The 26,021-nt window shown below is 42.7% G+C and overlaps 1 protein-coding gene, 1 non-coding gene and 1 pseudogene across 2 annotated transcripts in view; all 3 read right to left on the bottom strand.

The window, feature by feature from the left end:
- Positions 1-319: 319 nt before the first annotated feature.
- On the bottom strand, positions 320-25,810 carry LOC116567310 (annotated as a pseudogene).
- LOC116568422 lies at positions 22,336-22,500 on the bottom strand. Its single transcript, XR_004276627.1, has one exon. It is a non-coding gene; the product is annotated as a U1 spliceosomal RNA (small nuclear RNA).
- LOC116567309 (myomegalin-like) overlaps positions 25,229-26,021 on the bottom strand; it is a 65,441-nt gene continuing 64,648 nt past the window's right edge. The window contains exon 5 of the mRNA XM_032302294.1: positions 25,229-26,021. Within this exon, the coding sequence (XP_032158185.1) occupies positions 25,980-26,021 (42 nt within the window). The 3' untranslated portion in view covers positions 25,229-25,979.

Here is a 26,021-nt window from a genome sequence, read left to right as displayed (position 1 = left end):
ATGGTAGCTTTATAAGTGATTAATCTGCCATTTGTACTGAATGTTTACCTTTACTAATGAGATTAATACATTCATATGTGGTTTTTTTTTGTTTTGTTTTTTGTTTTTTGTTTTTTAAATACTTATTGAAATAGTTTTCTTTTAAAATGCCCCCACTGCTGTAGCCCAACTGGCTGGCTCTCCAACGTTTCCCTCCCCATCCTGGACAGAGCTGGAGGGATCCTGAGTTTTCCAGGTGTCCCTTTGAGTCTTTCCTACCCAGGACATCTTGGAAAACAGGGAGGAGAGTGCCCTAAGGTCCCTCGTGGGTGCTTCCTGACTATTCCATGCCTAGGATATAGTTGATGCCTTGCACCAGGCCAATGATATTAGACTGCCAAATACCGAAGCCAGTGTAGCAGTTGCCTCTACATGAGTGAGGCCTCTCCCAGGGATTGCTGAGCATTCTCTTGAGGTTCATCTTCTGTTTGCAGTAGGGACACATCTGTTTCCTTCTTACAGTGCACCAGCCAAGAATGCAGAACTCAACGAATACGTGATTGTAAGACAGCTTATATATGCTGTGTATGTTCTTGGTGGTGCCCTCTTCACTGACATCCACAAAGATCTGCTGCCCACACATGGCACACACACTGTCTGAGAGATGTTTGGTAGGCATGCCTGACATTGTAGAACCCTATGGTAGATGCCATGTAGTCTGCACACATTTCTACAAAGTCTTGTTCAAGAATAACATAGTAGAGGCCATAGAAGACAAGAGAAATAACAAAGTCCATGGCATCTTCTGGTTTGATCTTGAATAACAGAGACCATAAAGGGTAAACATGACAGCCATGTAGCCAAGAATGCCAGTGGCATAGCTTATTTTATAGATAAACAAGAACTACTTACTTATAAACCACCCTTGGGGTATCTGTACTGTTGGTGAAGATGGCAGTGGTAGAAGTGGAGGTTGGAGAAGGTACTGTTAGAGAATGGGAGCTGGATGAGGTTGATATGTCACACCTCTCCCGAGAGAAGCAATGGAGGGTTGAATACACATGCATGCATACCAAGCACTATAGCCATGAAACCAAGCACATTGAAATGGTCCTCATTCTTATGGCTTCTTTGGTGATGGCTCAGCTGTTCCTGGTGCAGGGGAAACAGAGGGAATCCCACTCCTACGATATGGTGACCCTGTTTCGGGTATGGGTTTTTCCCCTCTATTTCACAGGGAAGCTGCACTGGTGGAGGTTCCTAGTGATCTGGATCTTGTTCTCTGCCGACACAGAGCTATGTGAAAACCACTAATGCAGATAATTCCAAGTTTGGTTTCCTGTGTTTTCTTGTTATGAATTTGCACTTTTTGTTTTCAGCCTACAAAAGTCCCTTTAACATTTCTTGTAATGCTGTTTTAGATGAACTCGTAGGTTTTCTTTGTCCAGAAAACTCTTTATTTTTTCTTCAATTCTGAATGATGATTTTGCTGGGTGTATTTTGGATGAAAGTTTATTTCCTTTCAACACTTTGAATATATTGTGCCACTCCTTTCTGCCTGAAAAGCTTCTGCTGAAAAGCTTCTGTAGCCTTTTTTTTTTTAATACTTGTTATAGTTTTTAATTGCTGCTTTTGAGATTATCTCCTTGTCTTTAACTTTTGACATTTTAATTAGGAAGTGTCTTCCTGTGAGTCTCAGGGTTCATCTTAATTGGAACTTTATGTCTGTTTCCTTCTCTGAGTTAGGGAAATTTCCAGCTATTTCATTCATTTCCTTAGATAAATTTTCTATCCCTTTCTCTCTCCATCTTCTGTAACAGACATAGTACGAATGTTAAGTCTGATGTTTCCAGTTAGTCTCTCAGGCTACCTTCTGTTTTTTTGTTTTTGTTTTTTGTTGTTGTTGTTGTTGTTGTGTGTGTGTGTGTGTGTGTGTGTGTGTGTGTTTCCATTATTTTTTTTGCTGCTCTGATTGGGTGATCTCCAGTTCCCTCTCCAGTGCACTGTTTTGAGTTCACTGATGATTCTGCTTCATCCAGTCTGCTTTTGAACCCCTTTAGTGTACTTCTTGGTTCAATTATTGCTTTCTTCAGCTCTATGTCTTCCATTTGGTGCTTTATTATATTTTCTCTTTTTTTTAAATCTATTCTTCTTCCAAATTCAGAAAGCATCTTTATGATCCTTTGAATTTTTCGTCAGGCAAATTATGTATATCTCTGTTTCATTAAGGTTTTTTTTTGGTGGGGAGAGTTTTATTTTTTTTTTTTAAATTCGGAACACATTCCTGTTTTTTCATTTTGCTTCACTCTTTGTGTTTGTTTCTATGTATTAAATGAAGCTGTCACCTCTCCCAGTCTTGAAGGAATGTTTCTTTTAAGAAATGAACCTTGACATTCAACCTCTCCCTAGTTCTTGGTTGTCTCTTGGTCCTTTATGATTTTCCAAGCAACCTAATTCATTTTTAATAGCTTCCAGTCATTGAGGGTGTGCCCAAGGGGCATGTATCAGTGTCCCAGAGGGGAATATCTCAGCTAACACCTAAACCCAGCCAACTGGAAGCCAGATCTTTAGACAGCAGCTTTTAAAATACATATATATATGTATATATATACATATATATATATATACACACACACACACACACACACACACACATACCTATACATACACACACACACACACACACACACAGTTTTGTGGGACCACAAGCTTAAGGCTTGCTGGCTACCAAAGCATGAGATCTGGAGTTGTGCTCTGACCAACAGTTTTAAAAATCAGTACTCTAGGCTAGTGTTTAAGCTTCTTTCTGGGACATACTGACAAACTATAGTGAGGGAGAAGAAGGGCACAATGATGGTGTCTCTCTACCTATGTTCTGTGTGAGTACCTCCATAGCCTCTAAGATGTGTGCCAAACCTGAAGCCTATTCATTAATCTGAAGCAATAGGAAAAACCTGAGAGTACCACAAAGGACCACTGACTGGTGAATGAACAAAAGGTGGCCCATCTGTACCATGGAATTCTACTCAGCAACAACAGGAGAGAAATCTGATTGAAGCTATAGCATGGAGGACCCTGAAAAGCATGCTAAGTGAAAGAAGCCAATCACCAAGGACTACATACTGTCTCATTTGATTTATGTACAATCTCCAGAAAGAAGCCATGTATAGAGACAGAAAGCAGATCAGCATTGTTTGCGGCTTGAGGAGGGAGCGAAAATTGCAGAGGGGCTGGAGGTGTGGGGAGGTGAAGGAAGCCTCTAAAACAAACTCGGGTCCTAGCTGAACAACTCTGTCATTCTAGGATACTTTTTATAATGGGTGAAATACTTGCATGTAAATTTCACTTTATAAAAAAAAAAAAAAGAAAGAAAGAAGGTGACAGTCTCCCATTAGTGGATTCTGGGGTCCCCAGACAAACATTGCCTGGTGAGGTGCCACATCCTGGAGTCCCAGCAGATGGTGAGTTAGAGCCTGGTTTCTGACCTCCCAGCTGGACTCAGGGATCAGGGCCTATGCCTTCGGCCTCTGGCCCTGGCAGTTCCCCTGGAATCCACAAGGGGGCAGACCACTTAAGGGAGGAGACCTCCAAGTGGCACAAGACAAGGGGGTTGCAGGCAAAGACAGGCGGAACCAGCTGCTTAGAGATACGGGGAGGAAGTGAGGGCTGCAGAGCACATGAGAGCAGCTGGCAATATCTGGGTGGGTTTTGTTGTTGTTGTTGTTGTTATTGTTGTTGTTGTTTTTAAAGATATTAAAGGGAAGAGTCAGGGCCATTCTGTTACTTGAACTCAGTCCAGAGAAGCCAGAGCTTTCACTGAGGCCACGTTCTACCTCCTGCCCTGGCTCCTAAAATCTCTGGGCCTCAGTTTCCTCATGTGTAAGGTAAGATTGGTATTCACATTCTCCCAATTCCCTTCCTGCTCAGTTTCTGTGAGTGCATGACGATCTGAGGTGCCCATTAAGTAGCTCTGGGGACTGCAGCTGAGATCTCACTTGGGCCCTTCTCTGTGTGTCCCCTGTGGGAGCCTGAGCCTAACCTAGACTGAAAACCGAGTATGGAGGGAGCAGATGGAAGATAGAACATCAGCAGGCTTGGGGGATGAGAATAACCCAAAGAAGGATAAGGCAATGGTGGGGCAAGTGGTTGCCAATGGAGGTAAGAACAGGGACACGTCGAGTTCAGAAAAGTCAGGGGAAACTGAGGAATGCATACAGCAGGAGCCATCTCTGCAAGGACCAGCCTGACCTGATCAGTGAGGACTAGGGAGTAACTTAGTCCACAATGAACCTGTGCACTGCTAAGGAGCCCCATATGATGAAGCATAATTTGATTGTACTGCTGGGAAGCACCAGTTCCAGAAGGAGAAGGATGTGACCATGAGGCTCTGCCAGAAAACCCTAGCTTCGACCTTGGAGCTGCCCTCACAGTGGCTGTTTTCAAAGTAAGTGTGGGCTTAGGGGGATCAAGGATGGATAAGTGTTGGAGATGTCTATTCTTACTGCAGTGAGTTCTACACTAAGGTCAGGAAGGACTGGGGTAGGGGACCCTTCCATCTGAAACCACATGATATTAATAAATTCTTTTTCTTTCTTTTTTAATTTATTATTCTTTTTTAAATTATTTTTTATTTATTTTCAGCATAACAGTATTCATTATTTTTGCACCACACCCAGTTCTCCATGCAATCTGTGCCCTCTCCAATACCCACCGCCTGGATCTCCCGACCTCCCCACCCCCCGCCCCTTCAAAACCCTCAGATTGTTTTGAGAGTCCATAGTCTCTCATGGTTCACCTCCCCTTCCAATTTCCCCCAACTCCCTTCTCCTCTCTAACTCCCCATGTCCTCCATGCTATTTGTTATGCTCCACAAATAAGTGAAACCATATGATAATTTACTCTCTCTGCTTGACTTATTTCACTCAGCATAATCTCTTCCAGTCCCATCCTGTTGCTACAAAAGTTGGATATTAGTTCTTTCTGATGGAGGCATAACACTCCATAGTGTATATGGAACACATCTTCCTTATCCATTCATCCGTTGAAGGGCATTTTGGTTCTTTACACAGTTTTGCGACTGTAGCCATTGCTGCTATAAACATTGGGGGTACAGATGGCCCTTCTTTTCACGACATCTATATCTTTGGAGTAAATACCCAGGAGTGCAGTTGCAGGGTCATAGGGAAGTTCTATTTCTAATTTCTTGAGGAATCTGCACACTGTTCTCCAAAGAGGCTGCACCAACTTGCATTCCCACCAACAGTGGAAGAGAGTCCCCCATTCTCCACATCCCCTCCAACACATGTTGTTTGCTGTCTTGCTAATTTTGGCCATTCTAACTGGTGTAAGGTGATATCTCAATGTGGTTTTAATTTGAATCTCACTGAGGGCTAATGATGATGAATATTTTTTCATATGTCTGATAGCCATTTGTTGTCTTCCTTGGAGAAGTGTCTGTTCATATCTGCTGCCCATTTTTTAAATATGATTGTCTGTTTTGTGTGTGTTGAGTTTCAGGAGTTCTTTGTAGATCCTGGATATCAACCTTTTGTCTGTACTGTCATTTGCAAATATCTTCTCCCATTCCTTGGGTTGCCTCTTTGTTTTGTTGACTGTTTCCTTTGTTGTGCAGAAGCTTTTGATTTTGGTGAAGTCCCAAAAGTTTATTTTCACTTTTGTTTCCTTTACCTTTGGAGACATATCTTGAAAGAGGTTGCTGTGGCTGATATCGAAGAGATTACTGCCTATGTTCTCCTCTAGGATTCTGATGGATTCCTGTCTCATGTTGAGGTCTTTTATCCATTTTGAGTTTATCTTTGTGTACGGTGTAAGAGAATGGTCGAGTTTCATTCTTCTACATATAGCTGTCCAGTTTTCCCAGCACCATTTATTGAAGAGATTTTTTCCACTGTATATTTTTTCCTGTTTTGTTGATTATTTGCCCATAGAGTTGAGGATCCATATCTGGACTCTCTACTCTGTTCCACTGGTTTATGTGTCTGTTTTTATGCCAATACCATGCTATCTTGGTGATCACAGCTTGTAGTAAAGCTTGAAATCAGGTAACGTGATGCCTCCAGTTTTATTTTTTTTCAACATTTCCTTAGCGATTTGGGGTCTCTTCTGATTCCATACAAATTTTTGAATTATTTGCTCCAGCTCTTTGAAGAATACTGCTGGAATTTTGATCAGAATGGCATTAAAAGTATAGATTGCTCTAAGCAGTAGAGACATTTTAACAATGTTCATTCTTCCAATCCAAGAGCATGGAATCATCTTCCATCTTTTTGTGTCTTCTTCAATTTCTTTCATGAGTGTTTTGTAGTTCCTCGAATACAGATCCTTTACCTCTTTGGTTAGGTTTATTCCCAGGTATCTTATGGTTCTTGTTGCTATAGTAAATGGAATCAATTCTCTAATTTCCCTTTCTGTATTTTCATTGTTAGTGTATAAGAAAACCACTGATTTCTGTACATTGACTTTGTATCCTGCCATGTTGCTGAATTGCTGTATGAGTTCTAGCAGTTTGGGGGTGGAGTCTTTTGGGTTTTCCATATAAAGAATCATGTCATCTGCAAAGAGAGAGAGTTTGACTTCTTCATTACCAGTTTGGATACCTTTTATTTCCCTTTGTTGTCTGATTGCTGATGCTAGGACTTCTAATACTATGTTGAACAAGAGTGGTGAGAGTGGGCATCCTTGTTGTGTTCCTGATCTCAACGGGAAGGCTTCAGGCTTTTTCCCATTGAGGATGATATTTGCTGTGGGTCTTTCATAGATAGATTTGATGAAGTTCAGGAATATTCCCTCTAACCCTATACTTTGAAGTGTTTTAATCAGGAACGGATGCTGAATTTTGTCAAATGCTTTTTCTGCATCGATTGAGAGGATCATGTAGTTCTTCTCTCTTCTCATATTAATTTGTTGTATCACATTGATTGATTTGCGAATGTTGAACCATCCTTGTAGTCCAGGAATGAATCCCACCTGGTCATGGTAGATAATCTTTTTCATGTGCTGTTGGATCCTGTTTGCTATGACCTTGTTGAGAATCTTGGCATCCATATTCATCAGTGATATTGGTCTGAAATTCTCCTTTTTGGTAGGGTCTCTGCCTGTTTTGGGAATCAGGGTAATGCTTGCTACATAGAAAGAGTCTGGAAGTTTTCCTTCTGCTTCAATTTTTTGAAACAGCTTCAGGAGAATAGGTGTTATTTCTTTGAAAGGTTGGTAGAATTCACCAGGGAATCCATCAGGTCCTTCGCTCTTGTTTTTTGGGAGGTTTTTGATCACTGCTTCAATCTCGTTACTAGATATTGGTCTATTCAGGTTGTCAATTTCTTCCTGGTTCAATTTTGGGAGTTTATTGTTTTCCAGGAATGCATCCATTTCATGTCGGTTGCTTAGCTTATTAGCATATAACTGTTGATAATAACTTCTGATGATTGTTTCTACTTCCTTGGTGTTATTTGTGATCTCTCCCTTTTCATTCATAATTTTATGAATTTGGTCGTTCTCTCTTTTCTTTTGGATTAGTGTGGACAATGGTTTATCAATCTTATTGATTCTTTCAAAAAACCAGCTTCTTTTTTCATTGATACATTCTACTGTATCTCTGGTTTCTACCTCATTGTTCTGAGCTCTAATCTTGATTATTTCCCTTCTTATGTGTGGAGTTCATTTGGTTTGTTGTTGATTCTTCAGTTTTTAAGGGGTAGAGACAGCTGGTGCATTCTGGATTTTTCAATGTTTTTGAGGGTGGCTTGGATGATTATGTATTTCCCGTTAGGGCCGCCTTTGCTGTATCCCGTAGGTTTTGGACTGAAGTGTCTTCGTCCTCATTGGTTTCCATGAATTGCTTAAGTTCTTCTTTGATCTCCTGGTTGATCCAAGCATTCTTAAGCAAGGCGGTCTTTAGCGTCCAGGTGTTTGAGTTCCATCTGAACTTTTCCTTGTGATTGAGCTCCGGTTTCAAAGCATTGTGATCTGAGAATATGCAGGGAATAATCTCAGTCTTTTGGTATCTGTTGAGTCCTGATTTGGGACCCAGTATGTGGTATTCTGGAGAAGGTTCCATGTGCACTTGGGAAGAATGAGTATTCTGTTGCTTTAGGGTGGAATGTTCTGTATATATCTATGAGGTCCATCTGGTCCAATGTGTCATTCAATGCTCTTGTTTCTTTATTGATTTTCTGCTTCGATCATCTATTTCTGAGAGAGTCGTGTTAGGATCTCCTACTATTAATGTATCTATATCAATATGACTCCTTATCTTGATTAACAGTTTTCTTATGTAATTGGCTGCTCCCATATTGGGGCCATAGATATTTACAATTGTTAGATCATCTTGGTAGATAGTCCCTTTAAGAATGATGTGTCCTTCTGTATCTCTGACTACAGACTTCAGTTTAAAATCTAATTTATCTGATATGAGAATCGCTACCCTGGCCTTCTTTTGAGGCCCATTGGCATGAAAGATGCTTCTCCATCCCTTCACTTTCAGTCTGGGTGTATCCTTAGGTTCAAAATGGGTCTCTTGTAGACAACATATGGATGGGTACTGTCGTTTTATCCAGTCTGCAACCCTGTGCCATTTTATGGGTGCATTTAGGCCATTCACATTGAGAATGATTATTGATAGATATGTTTTTATTGACATCGTGTTACCTTTGAAGTCTTTCTTTCTGTAGATTGTCTCTATTTCTGTTCAGTGCTATTCTTAGGATTTTTCCTCTTTTATATACCGCCTTGTTAATATTTCCTGCAGTGTTGGCTTGGTGGTTGCATAGTCTTCTAAGCCTTGCCGGTCTTAGAATCTCTTTATCTCCATCCATTTTGAATGTCATTCGTGCTGGATAAAATATTCTTGGCTGCATGTTATTCTCATTTAGTGCCCTGAATATATCTTGCCAGGCCTTTCTGGCTTGCCAGATCTCTGTGGATAGGTCTGGCATTATTCTGATGGGCTTTTCTCTGTAAGTAAGGAGCCTCTTTGTCCTAGCGGCTTTCAAGAGATTTTATCTGCAATTATGATTCCTCAGTTTGACTATCAGTTGCCCTGATGTTTTTCTGGAATCTATAATCTTCCTTGGAGACCGTTTCGCCTCTAGAACATGAACGCTGGTTCCATTTGCAAGACTGGGAAAATTTTCCTGAAGAACTTGTTCCACTATATATTCTAGAATTCTTTCTTTCTCCTCCCCTTCAGGGATTCCAATAATCATGACCTTTGAACGTTTCATGGCATCATTTATTTCCCTGTTTCTATTTTTGTGGCTTCTAAGCTGTTTGTTCCAGGCTTCCTCCTGATCCTTTCTCTGGTTGTTCTCCAGATCACTAATTCTATCTTCTGTCTCAGTTACTCTAGCTTTGAGAGAATTTAGATTGATTGGAACTCATTGAGAGCATTGTGAACCTCATCCCTAGTAGCTTTCAGCTTTGCCCTAACATTGTGGACATCATCTCTGGTCACTTTCAGCTCGGCCCTAATCAATTCCGTTTGGTCATCCATGGCTTTCTCCAACCTAGCTATTGCCTGGATAATTCTTAGCCGGAATTCTCTTTCTGACATATTGTCTATGTTGATAGCTGTTAGCTCTTTTGCAGAGGGCCCATCTTCTGTATTTTTCTTCTGTTGGGCATTCCTCCTCCTATTCATTTTGGTGAGAGATGGCTAATGGATGTGGCTGGATGTATCAACTGTGGTGCAGTCAAGGTGCACCCTGGAACATTTCTGAGCAATCAGGATTCCCCACCCAAATGAGAGAAAAAAGAAAAGAAAAAAAAATTAGAGACAGGAAAGAAAGGGAAGATAAAAGAGAAGGTTCAGCTGAAATGGGCCCCAAGGTAAGATTTATGAAGTATACAAACAAAAACAGACAAACACAAAGACTGATAAACGTATATGACAAGAGAAATACACACACACACACACACACACACGTGTGTGTGTGTGTGTGTGTGTGTGTGTGTATGCAAAGGTAGGAAGAGCCTTGTCAAAAAGGACCCCAAGTGTAAGATTTATATACTATCAGGACAAACACAAAAACACAGAAACACTGGTGGAAGAAAAAGATGGGAGAGTGGTTAAAAATTCTCAGTGTGGGTGAGGAAGGTTGTTTTGATTTTTCCTGTATGTATCTTGGTATCTTTGTTAAATGACTCAACTTTCCTAAGATAAAGGGCGATTAAAAATTGGTTTACCTATTGGGGTAGTATTGATTGGGGAAATGGGATTACTTTGAAGTTTAACTCTATATGAATATTAGAAAATAAAAATAAAAAGGAAAACTAGACTTAACTAATCTAAAAGTATAAAAAATTTCAAAAAATAGAAATACAAAAGAAAAGCATAGGTTTATGTATCAAAAAGTTCAGGTTAGAAGATTATTATGGAATTTGATGCACTCGACAGCTCACTGTGATTGCAAATAGTTTAAAAAATTATCTATGTAAAAAAAAAAAATGAACCAGAATAGTGGGAGTTGGTTAAAAATAAAAGTTGTTCTATGAAGTAGTGGTGGTTGTTCTCTAGTAGTCTTTTTTTTTTCTTTGTTGGTTTTCTGGGGGAGGGGCCTGCCACGTGGGTTTTCAGTCAATGATGTTCCTGAGTTAAGTCCTCCCGCCCCCTCAAGGGGATGGGCTCTGGGGAAACTCTTTTTTTTCCTGGCTTTTGTTCTCTGGTGGTTTTTATGTTTGTTCACTTTTTTTTTTCTCTCACCTTGACCGCTTTTGATGGTTTTGTAGTTTTAGCGGAAAGCAAACTGCACCCTGACCTCCCTCTCAGAGAGGAGCCTCAGTCTGGCTGCAGAGCCCAAATAAGTTCCCGCTTAGCCGCTGGCAGAGCAGGTTCCAAGTCGAGGTCCCTGGGGACACAGGATCTTTTGCTTGTACCCAAAACCATGGCAGCAGCGGCTGTCTGGGCAGCTCCAGACCGCCAGAGAGGTTCAAGGAAGCGATTGCACACTGAGATTTTCCCGTTGGCCGGGGCTGGGAATGCCTGGTCTTTCTGGGTCTAAGAGCTCCTGGCTTGCATGCACCTCTTTCAGGGTAGGCTGTGGGTCGCGCAGGTGTTTCAGGCTCTGAGAACAGGGCTCAGGACCGAAAGCACGAGGCTGGGCCTTCGTGCACCTCTCTCAGGGGAGAGTTTGGGGAATTCGTCTTAGGCTCTGAAACAATGGCGTGAGTTTAAGAGCCCTGGCTGGGCCTTTGTGTACCTCTCTCAGGGGAGGATGAGGGCGCTCGCATCTCAGGCTGTATAGCAGGGCTTGCGCATTCTGTCCTCTGGCGATGCTCCCAGCCCCTCACAGGAGCTGGATTCCTTGAATTCTCGGGAATGTTGGTGGCTTAGGGACCAAGACCTGGTTTCTCCGCCACACTCTCTCTGGCTCAACGCCAGGGGAGGCTGTCCTGGGACCGGGGACTTAAGCCCCTGTCCATAGCTGCCCCGATTCCCACAATCCCCCCCGCATGATTCTTTGCTCTTTTGGAGTGCTTTCAACGAGTCTCCAAGTTAATGCTGGTCCCCAGACGCAGGGCACTTTCCCTCCTATTAGGGGTATTACTTTCCAGCCGGTCGCCTCTGGTGGCTCCCTCCCCTTTTGTTTATTTTCCGATATCAGTCCTCTGTTCCCACTCTGCTTTACCTGCCCACTGGCGTCTTCTGCTCCTGTACAGATCCAGACGTGTATAATTCTGATCTCAGGCTGATTTCGTGGGTGATTGGAGTTCTTTGGAAGGTAATCAGCTCACTTTAGGGTACAGGTTGAAAGGCGCCTCCTCCTACTTCCCCACCATCTTGTCTCCCCCAGGGTAGCTCTATTTTCAACTTTTTGTGGAACCTCCATGCTGTTTTTCAGTGTGGCTGCACCAGTTTGCATTCCTGCCAACAGTGGAGGAGGGTTCCCCTTTCTCCCTCGCCAGCATCTGTCATTTCCTGACTTGTTAATTTTAGCCATTCTGACTGGCATGAGGTGGTATCTCATTCCGCTTTTGATTTTTATTTCTCTGATGCCGAAGGATGTGGAGCACTTTTTCATGTGTCTGTTGGCCATCTTGGTGTCCTCTTTGCAGAAATGTCTGTTTATGTCCTCTGACAATTTCTGATGGGATCATTTGTTCTTTGGGTGTTGAGTTTGACAACTTCTTTATAGATTTTGGATACTAGCTCTTTATCTGATATGTCATTTACAAATATCTTCTCCCAGATACTCTGCCAGAACACATTTGTTTCCCTAGCCAGCCCCAATTAAGGGAAATCATAACACCTAAAAGGAACACAGTTTCTTCTCTCTTTCCCAAATTCTCTAGGGGGAGTTTTAAGGCACCGCTTATAAATCAGCAGGAATTCAAGTTCATTTCCTGACAAAGGGTACACTGGTTTCTCCCAGCATTGCTCTTTTGTCAGTGCCAGATTTCTGACAGAGAGCTATGCATATTGTTAGAAGAAATAAGATGATCATCTCTGGACCCCACCCACTTATGAGCATGCTTTGTTTTTGTTGGCTCCCCATACCCCCATTTCCCTTTATTACCTATTTAACCAACATCCTTCCACCAGTGATGCACCCAGCTCAGAGGGATGCTTAACCTGCAGGTGGGGCTAAGGACAAGTATACACATGCCTAGAAAGGGGCTGCATTCAGAGTCAGCCATGATGTGGCTACGTGCAGTCATAAGCCAGCCTAGAGCACCATTAGGAAATAGTATCATAAAATTTAGTGGTGTGGAAATGGAATACTATGCAGCCATCCAAATGAAATCTTGCCTTTTGAAACAACGTGGATGGAACTAGAGGGTATCATGCTTAGTGAAATAAGTCAACAGGAAAAAAACAACTATCACATGAGCTCCCTGATATGAGAAAGTGGAGATGCAACATGGGGGGTTTAGGGGGTAGGAGAAGAATAAATGAAACATGATGGGATCAGGAGGGAGACAAACCATAAGTGACTCTTAATCTCACAAAACAAACCGAGGGTTGGTGGGGGGAGGAGGGTCAGAAGAGGGGAGGTGGGGTTATGGACATTGGGGAGGGTATGTGCTATGGTGAGTGCTGTGAAGTGTGTAAACCTGGTGATTCACAGACCTGTACCCCTGGGGATAAAAATACGTTATATGTTTATAAAAAATAAAAATAAAAAATAAATAAATTTTTAAAAATTAGTGGTCTAAGTTTTTTACACTTTTTTTAAAATATAAACTTTTTTTTTATAGATATGTTTATATTCAGGCCACACTTTTTTTCATATAAACTTGTTTTTACAAATATGTTTAGATTCAGTCCTGGCATCAGACAAAATGAAAGAAAAACCCTGTGAAGTGGGAAAGATATTACGTTATTAAATTATATTGAGTTGTGGGGGTGCCTGAGTAGCTCAGTGGGTTAAAGCCTCTGCCTTTGGCTCAGGTCATGATCCCAGGGTCCAGGGATCAAGCCCCACATTGCGCTCTCTGCTCAGCGGGGAGCCTGCTTCCTCCTCTCTCTCTGCCTGCCTCTCTGCCTACTTGCAATTTCTGAGTGTCAAATAAATAAATAAAATCTTAAAAAAATTTTTTTAAAAATTACACTGAGTTCTGTAATTGTAGTCTCCATTAACCCCTCCTGCCCATGGGCACAGCCCAGAAAACTTTTCAGTAGAGTTTCCACATGCCCTCAAAGAGAGTCTAAGAATATAATAACTTGAACTCTTCCCACACTGTTCTACTTTTTGTCCTAACCAGTACTGAATGCAAGCTCTTTCAATTTCCCATTTCCATTTTCAGAGAGACTGCAGTGAGGGCAGAGAGTAATGTGGTCATCTAGGGAATATTCTGTTTCTTGGTCTACTTCTATACTCAAGTGCTAACTTTTGTCTGCCAGTGGACCTCTGACCATATGTGGGAAACCCAACAAATACTAAAAGTAAAGGGTCTCTGGGTTAATCTTGGGAAGTGTCAGCCAACATTAAGAATTCTCTCACGCCTAGAATGACTCTTGATCTGCAAGGACCAAGATAATTCCCCTCTCGTTTCCTGAGAGAAGGAACTCCAGATTCCTGATGCAGCACCTTACGATTTCCAAGGCAACATACACACACAGACACCCTCCACTATTTTATTGTTGGCAAAAGTGTTTGCAAATATGTGACATGCAGCTGATTTAGATTCAAGCAAGCATAGGAGAAATATCTAGAGTACAACACTTGGAACAATACTGAGCTCCCCACCCAGAAGGGTTCTTCTGCATTAGCCTGGGATATTGGTGGCAGGGAGAGGCATGCTCATGGAATGCTGAAAAGGAGCAAGAGGATGGGGGTGGGTGGGAGGTTGGCAACATGAAGTGTGGGGGGAAAGAGAGAAGGAAGTTGGGAATATGAGAGGAGATATTGTCTCTGGCCTCTTGCTGGGGCCACTCCAGAGCCCTGAGCACTCATTGCCAGGGCTTCTGGGGACTCTGTTGTCCTTTCAGTTAGAGCAGGTGTGCAAAGAACAAGGGCTCTTACTATTCTTTCTATCCCTATGGATGCTGATCCAAGACTTTGGGGCTGAGGTGACTTCCCATTTGTCACTCCTCCTCTCTCCTGGAAAAATGCAGGGGTGGCCTGAGGCAGAAGGGTAGAATTCTATGCCCAGCCAGAATATCTTTCAAAATGGAAAGTGAGAAAATAGAAGTGTGGGAAGGAAGAAAGAAAACTACAGTCGATCTTATACACCACAGATTGGAATACCAGTGTACACTTACAGGTGCATTTTTTACAAACAAAGCATATTACTCTAAATATATGTACTCTTCGTTATGACATGTTTTCCCTCTAGCTTACTTTATTTTATGAATACAGTGTAGAATCCATTAACTTGCAAATTAGCAGTTAATCATTTCCTTATATTTTCTGTAAGGGTTCCAGTCAACAGGTGACTATTAGTAGTTCAGTCTTGGAGGAGTCAAAAGTTATACACAGATTTTTAACCTTGAGAGTCAGCACCTTTAACCCTGTATTCTTCACAAAAATATTAGAGTCCATAAACCCATTCCATAAGGTTGCAGGGTACTGTATGTACAAACATCACTTGAGTTTCTATTCACTACCACTGAATAACATGAGAAGGAAATTAAGAAGCAATTCCATTTACAATATCACTGAAAACAGTAAAATGTTTAGGCATAAATTCAATGTAGGAGAAGTGAGACTTGTTCAGTGAAATGTATAAAACACTGCTGTAGGAGATTAACGACCTAATGGAAAAAACCACTGTGTGCATGTGTGGATGACTGACTGTATTCCTACAACAAAACTACACAGGGTTCTTCAGAGTCAATACGGTTCTATCAATATTTTTACTCTGCACTTTCTAATGCTGTCAGTCTTTTGGTGTACACTACCTTTCAGACTTTGTCGTTCTCATCTCTTAAAGATAGGGTCTTGTTCATATTTTCCATTTATCTATTTTTCATTTTCAAGTGATGGAAAACTGTTATAATAAATGTTTTCTTGTCCTTTTCTGGTGGTTCTCCCATCTGCATCAGCTTTGGGTTCTGTTCAGATGACTGATCTGTCTCCTGATTAGGGGTCATTTCTTTTGCAAGAGCTCCAGTCCCTGTCCCCTCTACTGCTTTCAAATAATTGCCCTGAGTTGCAGACCCTGCCTATGGAAATTGTATAAAACAAGATACTGAGTTATGACAGATGAGGTTTGGGATTTAGTAAGAGCTGGGGGGTGCCTGTGTGGCTAAGTCAGTTAAGCATCTGCCCTTAGCTGGGGTCATGATCCCTGGGTCCTGGGATTGAGCCCCATGTTGTGCTCCATGCTTGGTGGAGAGCCTGCTTCAACCTCTTCAATGCTGCTCCCCTTCCTTGTATTCTCTCTCTGTGTCTCTGTCAGTTACATAAATAAAATCTTAAAAAAAATAGGTTGAGAGCTGTCGTGATCCTGAACTTCCAGGGAATTGATGACAAGGACCACAAAGAAGCAGGCCAATATGCCTTTGGGCATTTTGAGTTGCAAATGGGCACGTGCAAAGGCATGATACATGGTTTTGGAAGATAACTCAGAAACAAACTTAGCCATCATGGCCACAAAATCCATGACCCACCAGTCACTCTGTACACAGATTATCCTGCTTTAACTTTGGCCAATGGCAAGTATTTCAGAAAACATCAGAGACTTGCATAAGACCACATCCAACCAATATGGGGATGACATAAAGGTTTGTATTGCCAAATCATTCGCCCCAAATCATAAATCGTACCCCATGTCAAGTTTTACTCACATTTTCAAGGGTCAAATTTTGAGGTACCAGCAAAGCACCTGAGACCCCAGCAACACTAACTGCAGGAACCTGCTTCCCACAGTATGACATGCTCTGAGCCAGAAGAAACATGTTATCTCTAAGTTTTCTTTTTTTATCTTTTTAAAAATTTTTATTTATTTATTTGACAGAGAGTGAGACACACAAGGAGAGAGAGAACACAAGCAGGAGGCATGAGACAGGGAGAAGCAGGCATCCCGCTGAGCAGGGAGCTTGGTGTGCAGCTCGATCCCAGGGCCCTGAGATCATAACCAGAGAAGACACATAAATGGTTCATAAGCACAGACAAAGGTCATCAATGTTACTAGTCCACAGAGCAGTGCATGTAAAACCAGGGACCAGTTTACACTAACAAGTGCGATTCTGATAAAAAAAAAAAAAAAATGGGCAGAAGATATGGACAGACACTTCTCCAATGAAGACATAAAAATGGCTATCAGACACATGAAAAAATGTTCATCATCACTAGCCATCAGGGAGATTCAAATTAAAACTAAATTGAGATATCACCTTACACCAAGTAGAATGGCCAAAATTAGCAAGACAGGAAACAACATGTGTTGGAGGGGATGTGGAGAAAAGGGAACACTCTTCCACTGTTGGTGGGGATGCAAGTTGGTGCAGCCTCTTTGGAGAACAGTGTGGAGATTCCTCAAGAAATTAAAAATAGAGCTTCCCTATGACCCTGCCATTGCACTACTGGGTATTTACCCCAAAGATACAGAAGTCGTGAAAACAAGGGCCATCTGTACCCCAATGTTTATAGCAGCAATGGCCACGGTCGCCAAACTGTGGAAAGAACCAAGATGCCCTTCAACGGACGAATGGATAAGGAAGATGTGGTCCATATACACTATGGAGTATTATGCCTCCATCAGAAAGGACGAATACCCAGCTTTTGTAGCAACATGGACAGAACTGGAAGAGATTATGCTGAGTGAAATAAGTCAAGCAGAGAGAGTAAATTATCATATGGTTTCACTTATTTGTGGAGCATAATAAATAGCATGGAGGACATGGGGAGTTAGAGAGGAGAAGGGAGTTGGGGGAAATTGGAAGGGGAGGTGAACCATGAGAGACTATGGACTCTGAAAAACAATCTGAGGGTTTTGAAGGGGCGGGGGGTGGGAGGTCGGGGTACCAGGTGTTATTATAGAGGGCACGGATTGCATGGAGCACTGGGTGTGGTGCAAAAATAATGAATACTGTTATGCTGAAAATAAAAAATAAACTAAAAAATAAAATAAAATACACAGTTTTATATATATGCCAAATGTGAATGAAAGCTACTTTATCTCCATCCACTGAAATATGCATATGTGTGCATTGACACCAATAAAAAGACGATATATCCAAAAAAAAAAAAAAAAAGACAATACCAAGTGTTGCTGAGATCATGGGGAAAGTGTACCCTCCTAGATTGCTAGGGAGAACGAAAATGAAAGAGACACATTGGAAGCCACTTGGAGAGTTCTTAAGAGTTCAGCACAAGCTTCCCATAGACCCAGCAATTCCACAACCAGACTTCTATCTGAGACAACTAAGAACATTTGTTCACTCAAGCCTGATTCAGAAACCTTTGGGTCAGCATGAAAATAGGAAAAAGCTGACAGCAACACAATAGGAAAAAGCTGACAGCAACACAAAGGGCCACTGACTGGTGAATGAACAAAAGGTGGCCCATATGTTCCATGGAATTCTACTCAGCAACAATAGGAGAGAAATCTGATTGAAGCTACAGCATGAAGGACCCTGAAAAGCATGCCAAGTGAAAGAAGCCAGTCGCCAAGGACTACATACTGTCTCATTCGATTTATGTACAATGTCCAGAAAGGAGCCATGTATAGAGACAGAAAGCAGATCAGCATTGCTTGGGGATGGATAAGGGAGTGAAAATTGTCTGCAGAGGGGCTGGAGGAGGTGTGGGGAGAACGAAGCCTCTAAAACAAACTAGGGTCCTAGCTGAACAACACTGTCATTGTAGGGACATCCTACAATGTATGTAAATTTCACCTAAAAAAAAAGAAAGGTGACAGTCCCAGCTCAGTGTGTCCTGGGGTCCCCAGGCAAACACTGGCTGGTGAGTTGCCACATCCTGGGTGGAGCAGTTGGTGGTTTAGAGCCTGGTGTCCAAGGTCACAGCCAGAGTCAGGGATTCAGGGCCTTGTATCTTCAGCCTCTGGCCCCCTCAGTTCCCCTGGACTCCACAAGGGGGCAGATGACTTAAGGGGGAAGACTTCCAGGTGGCACAAGTAGATCAAGGGGCAGGAGGCAAAGAAGGGGGGAAGCTGCTCCCTGGAGATTTGGGGAGGATGTGAGGGCTGTAGTGCACATGAAAGCAGCTGGAAAGATCTGGAAAGATTGTTTTTTAAGATTTATTTATACATTTATTTATATATTCATTTATTTGACAGTGAGAGAGAAAGAGAGAGAACAAGCAGGGGATGCTGCAGAAGGAAAGGGAGAAGCAGGTTTGGGGAGACTCATGGGGGTCCATCCCTGGACTCTGGGATCATGACCTGAGCTGAAGGCAGACGTTTAATCTACTGAGTCTCCCAGATGCCCCTGGATAGATAGAAGTATGTTTGGTCTGTTGTTTAAGCTCTACCCATCAACTTTTAGGGTAACAGACAAAGACAATGACATAATTGATGCTCTTCCTGCACTGGCACTGAGGCTCCCCTCCCCCCATCAGAATAGGGAAAAGAGCCCGTGCTGCTATTAGAATTCTTCTAAGTCTAAATGGAACAGTTTGGGCTGGTTTATGGGAATCTGCCCATTTCTGGCCATCTATATATGGCCAGCTTCTGGGTGCTGAGCCATCTCTGCAGGGACTTAGAAGGGGCACCCTTGTCCTTCAAATTGGAGCTGGGATTGTGAAGAAGGTTTCCTGCTAATCTGTATTTCCCTGACCTGGGCTGAGAATCCTCATCCAAGATCAGGTGCTGCAGTGACCTAAAGTGGGGAACCTACTGTGTGTCACTGCTTCTCTCTGGCAGAGTCAAAGGAGGCCCATGGTAGTGGTGGAGGGAGAGGCAGGGATAGAATTCTACACTCTGTCAAAACGTCATCCACAGTGAAGATTTAAAAAAATATTAAGAGGATAGATGTCAGATTATATACTTGGTGATACAGTAACAGCTTTGCGTGGTGACAGAAGTAGCTTACACATGTAGTGAATATACCATAATTTATAGAATTGTCCAATCACTATCTTGTCATGTGAAACTGATGGTCACATGGTGTATCCACTATAAATCAAGTTTTAAAACAACCTGAAGGTGAGGGGAAACATTTGAAAAGGAAGCAACAAAACTACAGTTGACTGGGGAACAACAAGGTTTTGAATTGTACTGAACAATGTAGGGGTGATTTCTTTTCTTACAAATATAGTATGGTACTGTCAATACATTTTCTCTTCCTCATGATTTTCTCAATGACATTTTCTTTACACTAACTCACTGCATTGAAAGAATAAGGTATGTAATACAAACAACATAAAATATGTGTTAATCAAGTGTTTTTGTTATCTGTAAGGCTGTTACACTAAGTACACCCACAAACACCCCAGCTACTAGAGTCTATAACTTAAATCGGCAGAGTTGTAGGATATAAGACAGACAAAATCAAGTGTTTCTAAACCCTAGCAATGAACAAACGGAAAAGGAAATTAAGAAAAAAATTCCATTTATAACAGCACCCACCAGAATAGTATCTAGGAATAATTGATTCAAGGAGTCACAAAACCTGTACACTGAAAACTACAAAACATTGCTGCAAGAGATTAAAGAAAACCTAAACCAGTGGAAAGACATCCCATATTCACCGATTGGAAGGACTGAAGTGACTAAGAAGGCAACACCATGATCTGCAGATTCTGTGGGATTCCTATCAAACTTTTTTCTTCTGCCTTCTCTATAGCACTTTGCATTCATTTCCTCTCAGATATTGTGGTTTCTTTTTTTATATATATATTTTATTTATTTATTTGACAGACAGAAATCACAAGTAGGAAGAGAGGCAGGGGGAGAAAGCAGGCTCTCTGCTGAGCAGAGAGCCCAATGTGGGGCTCAATCCCAGGATGCTGGACAATGGGATCATGACTTGAGCGGAAGGCAGAGGATTTAACCCACTGAGCCACCCAGGCACCCTAGACATTGTGGTTTTCATCTCTTAATGTGAGATTGGGGGTTTGTTTTGTTTTGTTTTGTTTTACATTTTCCATGTATCTGCTGAGTGTTTTGAACTGATGGGATGTAGTTATAACAAACGCTTTTTTGTCCTTTGGTGATTCTCACCTTAGTGAGAATCATTTCATTTTCAGATAAGTGACCCATCTCCTCATGAAGGTTCATTTCCCCTGCTTGTCTGCAGACCTCAAACCATCAGATGGGATGCCACACAATGTGAATGCTATCATGTTGGTTGCTGCATTTTTTGTTTGTTTGTTTTCTGTAATATAAAGTGTTTAGTGATGCATTTAAATTACTTGGAAACATTTCGAGTGTATCTTTAATGATTTATTAAATGGTCCAGAAGAATAAACCACTTCCTGTAAGACCCTATTGGTGTGCCCTCCCAAGTAAAAATCAAAGTTTGAAAGCATAAATGTAGGTTCTGAATAAAGGCTTTTACACGGGAAAAAGCCCCAGCTCCAGTGAAAGCACAAACACAGAAACCCTTTCAAGCTTGGATTTAAAAAGCAACACAGCTGTGAGGACAGTTTTCCCTTGAGCCTGAGAGCAAGCAGAAGGCCCACCGTTCCTTGCCCAAGAGCTAACCTGCTGTCTGGGAAATGTCTATAGTGCCAACTGAATGGGTCCTTTGCAAGTAGGCAGATATGCCTCTTTAGAAGCCTATCAAGGGTCGTTGGGCTGGCTCAGTCCAGAGAACACCAGAGTCTGGATCTAGGAGTCCTGAGCTCGGGATCCCCTCACCTCCGCTGGGTATAGAGATTGCTTAAATAAACTTAAATAAATGAACAAAAGCATGTCAAGTTCCAAGGCCTATATTCTCTGAAGGGCCCTCTGGAGGAAGGCTGCCAAGGGTAAGAAGTGGCCTGATTAAGGATAGGGAGTCTGGGGACTGTGTGAGGCTTTGTAGGGTGCTGGTGGCAAAAGGGAGCCAGAGGACAGCGGAGGTGGACAGACTCTGGCTTGTGTTCCCTGGGGAGTGAAAGAAAGCCCCTTCTTCAAAGATACAGATGTAGTGAAAAGAAGGGCCATCTGTACCCCAATGTTTATAGCAGCAATTGGCCACGGTCGCCAAACTATGGAAAGAACCAAGATGCCCTTCAACGGATGAATGGATAAGGAAATGTGGTCCATATACACTATGGAGTATTATGCCTCCATCAGAAAGTACGAATACCCAACTTTTGTAGCAACATGGACGGGACTGGAAGAGATTATGCTGAGTGAAATAAGTCAAGCAGAGAGAGTCAATTATCATATGGTTTCACTTATTTGTGGAGCATAACAAATATCATGGAGGACAAGGGGTGTTAGAGAGGAGAAGGGAGTTGGGATAAATTGGAAGGGGAGGTGAATCATGAAAGACTGGACTCTGAAAAAGTATCTGAGGGGTTTGAAGTGGCGGGGGGGTGGGAGGTTGGGGTACAAGGTCGTGGGTATTATAGAGGACACGGATTGCATGGACCACTGGGTGTGGTGAATAAAAATAATGAATACTGTTTTTCTGAAAATAAATAAATTAATTTAAAACAAAACAAACAAATAAAAAAAGAAAGCCCCTTCTTCGCCTGGATCCTGGGACTGCAAGACACCAAAACATAAGCAGAATCACACAAAATATTAAAGAACACCAGGCACGCTGCTCAAGAAAAACAAGAGGCCCAATCTTTTCCTGAAAACTGTGCATAGAGGACTCTTGGGTGTCTCTGGTGAGAAAGACCATCAACCAGCAATGTAGTTAAGTGGGTTATAAATCACGCATTTACTGAGTAAGTGGTACCGCTAAAACAGCAACACCTATAAACGTTCTCTTAAAAGATAAAGCTGTAAGAAAAAATTAAAAATCAGAACATTCTGTTATTGAACACCTATTACCCGGGGAAAGGGCAAACGCAGTTCCCCCACTACCATAAATTATGGAGTCGAGTTTCCCACATTTGGGGAAATCTCAGGGATCAGCACATCGGCAGTGCAATTGACAAGCCTCATCCTGACAAAACAACCTGCTTGATCATATTATCTCCCCTGCTGGGTAAGTATGACCTTCTCCGCCTCTGCCTCCACCCCACACTAGCCTCACCCGCTGTCCACCCTGCACACACGCTCACTTGCCAACCAACACCCCAAAACCCTCAGCAGCCATTCCTGCCCCAAGCATCCTCACCCTCCACAGGAGTCTCCCTAATACAGTGGAAGCTACAGCACTGCTACATCCTCTGCCCCAGGAATTCTCTGGCCCAGAACTGTGGCCTAATGGTAACTGATTTACATCAGACATGCCCCATCCATGACGTCAGGGGTCTCCTCGCCACCAATTCAAACCTCTCAGATTGCAGGTTTTCTGTCTTAGGTCCACAGGACAAGAGCTAGTTTTATTTGTGCTTTTGTCTTACTTTTAGGTACCTGCTGATATGATGTGGGCCAGGAACAAATGGTCAAGAAATAATTTTTGAGGCGTCTTCAGGGCAAAAAACATGTTTTTATTAAAGTTCAGGGACAGGACTCCTGGACAGGAAGAGGTGCCCTGGGATTTTGAGGAGTGATTGATCATATACTGTATGTTGGGGGTGGAGGGTGGAGATACAGACTTTTCCAAAGGGATTTTTAGGTGTTAAAAGAGACTGTAAGGAAATTTACTATTACTTACATTTCACTGGCATTTGCTCTCCTCATCACCTGCCATCTTTTTTCTTTCCATTCTTTTCTGTGGGATTCACAGTCTGCTCCCTGCATGGGCTCAGCCAGGTTCTTATGGGAATTATGCCAAGTGAAATGGCCACATTGGTGGCCACACAGAAAGACATTTCAAGAGTGGGCTCTGTTACTCTCACAGGAAGGGTTAGGACATAACTTACAAAGAGGTGAATATTGGACAATGTTCCCATCAGAGGTACATTTTTGTTGTAACGAGTTCTCTTAAGGCACGAAGCTACTTTTCAGCCTTTCACAAAGGGTGAAAAGCACCTGATCTATGACTGGATCCTGAGTGGAGTGAGGTTAGTATGATATCATACGCTGTTGCTTTCCTAAATGTTATGTACTTAAAATGAATTTTGTAGAAGCAGTATCTGAGTTCTTCACTGATTACTGACTATCCCATCAGAGTGCAGCAGCCCTGGTGGCACAGGGATGGAAGAGGAATCGCTGGGATCCTGGAATATCCACAGGGCGACATGGTCTCACGCTTGGTTTCTTTGCCTTAATAGCTTACCAACATTCAGCCGATTGGGCCAGTGAGTTCCTCTGTATTGACAGCTAAAGGCCTCCGTGGAAATACTTGAACAACAGAGTGGGAGAGCTGATGTGGAGTCACTCCATCAACTAATAAAATAGGGGGCATCCTTACCTCAGGTGGGAGTCTTTTCTTGGGTCTTTCTGTTACTGGTCACTGTGGTGGTGATGGTTGTGAGATACTATTTGAGGGTTTTGTTTGTTGTCTGGAATAATTGTGGAGTGATAGCTTTATAGTAATTCTTGGAAAGTAAAAGAACATAACTAAGGACTCTTCCCAAGGAATATTTGCAGATCTCTGTGCCAACATTTATGGAGGACTTATACACTTTTCAGAGAAAGGTTATCAATCGAAGTGAAACAACTCTATAATTTTGGGTCAGTGTTGGAGAAGAACAGTTTTAAACTGTGGTCTGCATCAGAATCACCTGGGGTAAGATACAGATGGTGAAAAGAAGGGCCATCTGTACCCCAATGTTCATAGCAGCAATGGCCACAGTCGCCAAACTGGAAAGAACCAAGATGCCCTTCAACGGATGAATGGATAAGAAAGACATGGTCCATATACTCTATGGAGTATAATGTCTCCATCAGGAAGGATGACTTAGGATGGGACTGGAGGAGATTATGCTGAGTGAAATAAGTCAAGCAGAGTCAATTAGTGGTTTCACTTATTTGTGAAGCATAAGGAATAACATGAAGGGCATGGGGAGCTGGAGAGGAGACGGGAGTTGGGGAAAATTGGAGAGGGAGATGAACCATAAGAGACTGTCACTTTGAGAAACAGTCTGAGGGTTTTGGAGGGGAGGGGGGTGGAATGCTGTGTTAGCCTGGTGGTGGCTATTATGGAGGGCATGCATTGCATGGACCACTGGGTGTGGTGCATAAACAATGAATTTGGAACACTGTAAAGAATTTTTTTTTTTTTAAAGGCTAAAAAAAAAAACCAAAAACACACACAAAAAACCTCTGAAACCAAAAAGGAAAAAAAAAAAGAAAAAAGAATCACCTGGGGGTATTTGTGTAAGAAATGCAGATTCTTGGGCCACCCACCAATGAAATACTTGGGATTGGAATCCAGGAAATGGCTCCTATGATCTCCACTGCTGATTCTAAGGCTCTCCAAACCTAAGAACCACTCTCTAATATTTTTAGATTGGGGATTCTTAAAAAGTGATGGAGAAGGCAAAACTCCTTTTAAACTTAGACTTCAACAGTAGTCTATGACCTTCTTAGGGACAATGTGTCTTTCCTACTCTTACATGCTCAGCCTAGAGACTGGTGCCAAAATCAGAAACAGAGCAGGTGAAGAAAAACCTTTTACTTCTTTGTACACATTTTACTTTCATAGCCGCCAAAAGGACTGCGTTTAATTTCCTCTAACAGACCCCATCCGCCACTTATGTTGCCCTCGACAAATTACTATAGCAACACATATAAATATCTGTCGTACATTTATACACACGTACACGCCTTCTAGAACACTGTCAGGACACAACTGGGGCTTCTTGGTTGCCACTTAAAAATGATCACTGGTTTGTTGTACAGGACTTTCAATGGGCTTGGGCTGGCCCTGAGCCCGAGTTCCCCAGAGAGGAGTTAGGGTGATGAAAGGGAACGGTGTATTCAGACTGAGGTGGCCACACTTTGGAGATCATAAAAGAAGGGAACTAGGAGGTGCTAGGCTAGGCAGGAGATGGCACATGGGAAGCCACTGCTTTCACCAGGAACATTTGAAGCACTCAGGAGCCGTGGTGTAGAAGGATGCCCAGCCAAAAGTTGGCCGGGCTAAGCCAGACCCAGGGAAGCATGGATCTGGGAGTTGTGCTGGCTGAGGCCTACTGGACCTCAGGGCACTGCTGTCACTCATGGGCTTTGGAACGGGCTGAGGAGCTCCTGTGTGGGGATCAGAGGTCCCATCTGTAGGAAGCAGGGTCCTGTGTTCCCTGAGCTGACCGTCTTCGGGCAGGCATTGGAGCAAGGACTGGCTGTGGCCAGTTCCCAGGCCAGTGAGGTGTGCAGAAGCATTGTCAGGAGCTCCTCTACAGACCAATGCTTGGATGAGCAGCCCCGGGTGGGTGGTGTTCCTCAGCCACAGGAGAGGCTGGCTGCCCTTCATCCTCCTCCACCGGGAAGAGGATGGGACCCTCTGGCAGGTGTGGAGGACTGGGCTCCAAGTCTCCTCAGCAGATTGAGAATCTGCACCAAAGTGGGGAAGGCCCAGTCTTCCTGCTGTTTGAAGGACCTCCAGTGGTTCCTTTTCTTCCGGGGCTCCTGGAAGGCAAGGGTCACAAGACCGGGGTGCATGGCAGCGCCCTTAGGGACTTCAC

This window comes from Mustela erminea, chromosome 10, assembly GCF_009829155.1.
Source record: "Mustela erminea isolate mMusErm1 chromosome 10, mMusErm1.Pri, whole genome shotgun sequence".
Taxonomy (NCBI): Eukaryota; Metazoa; Chordata; class Mammalia; order Carnivora; family Mustelidae; genus Mustela; species Mustela erminea.
Note: the sequence above shows the minus strand (reverse complement) of the source record. Positions and strands in the feature narration are given on the sequence as shown.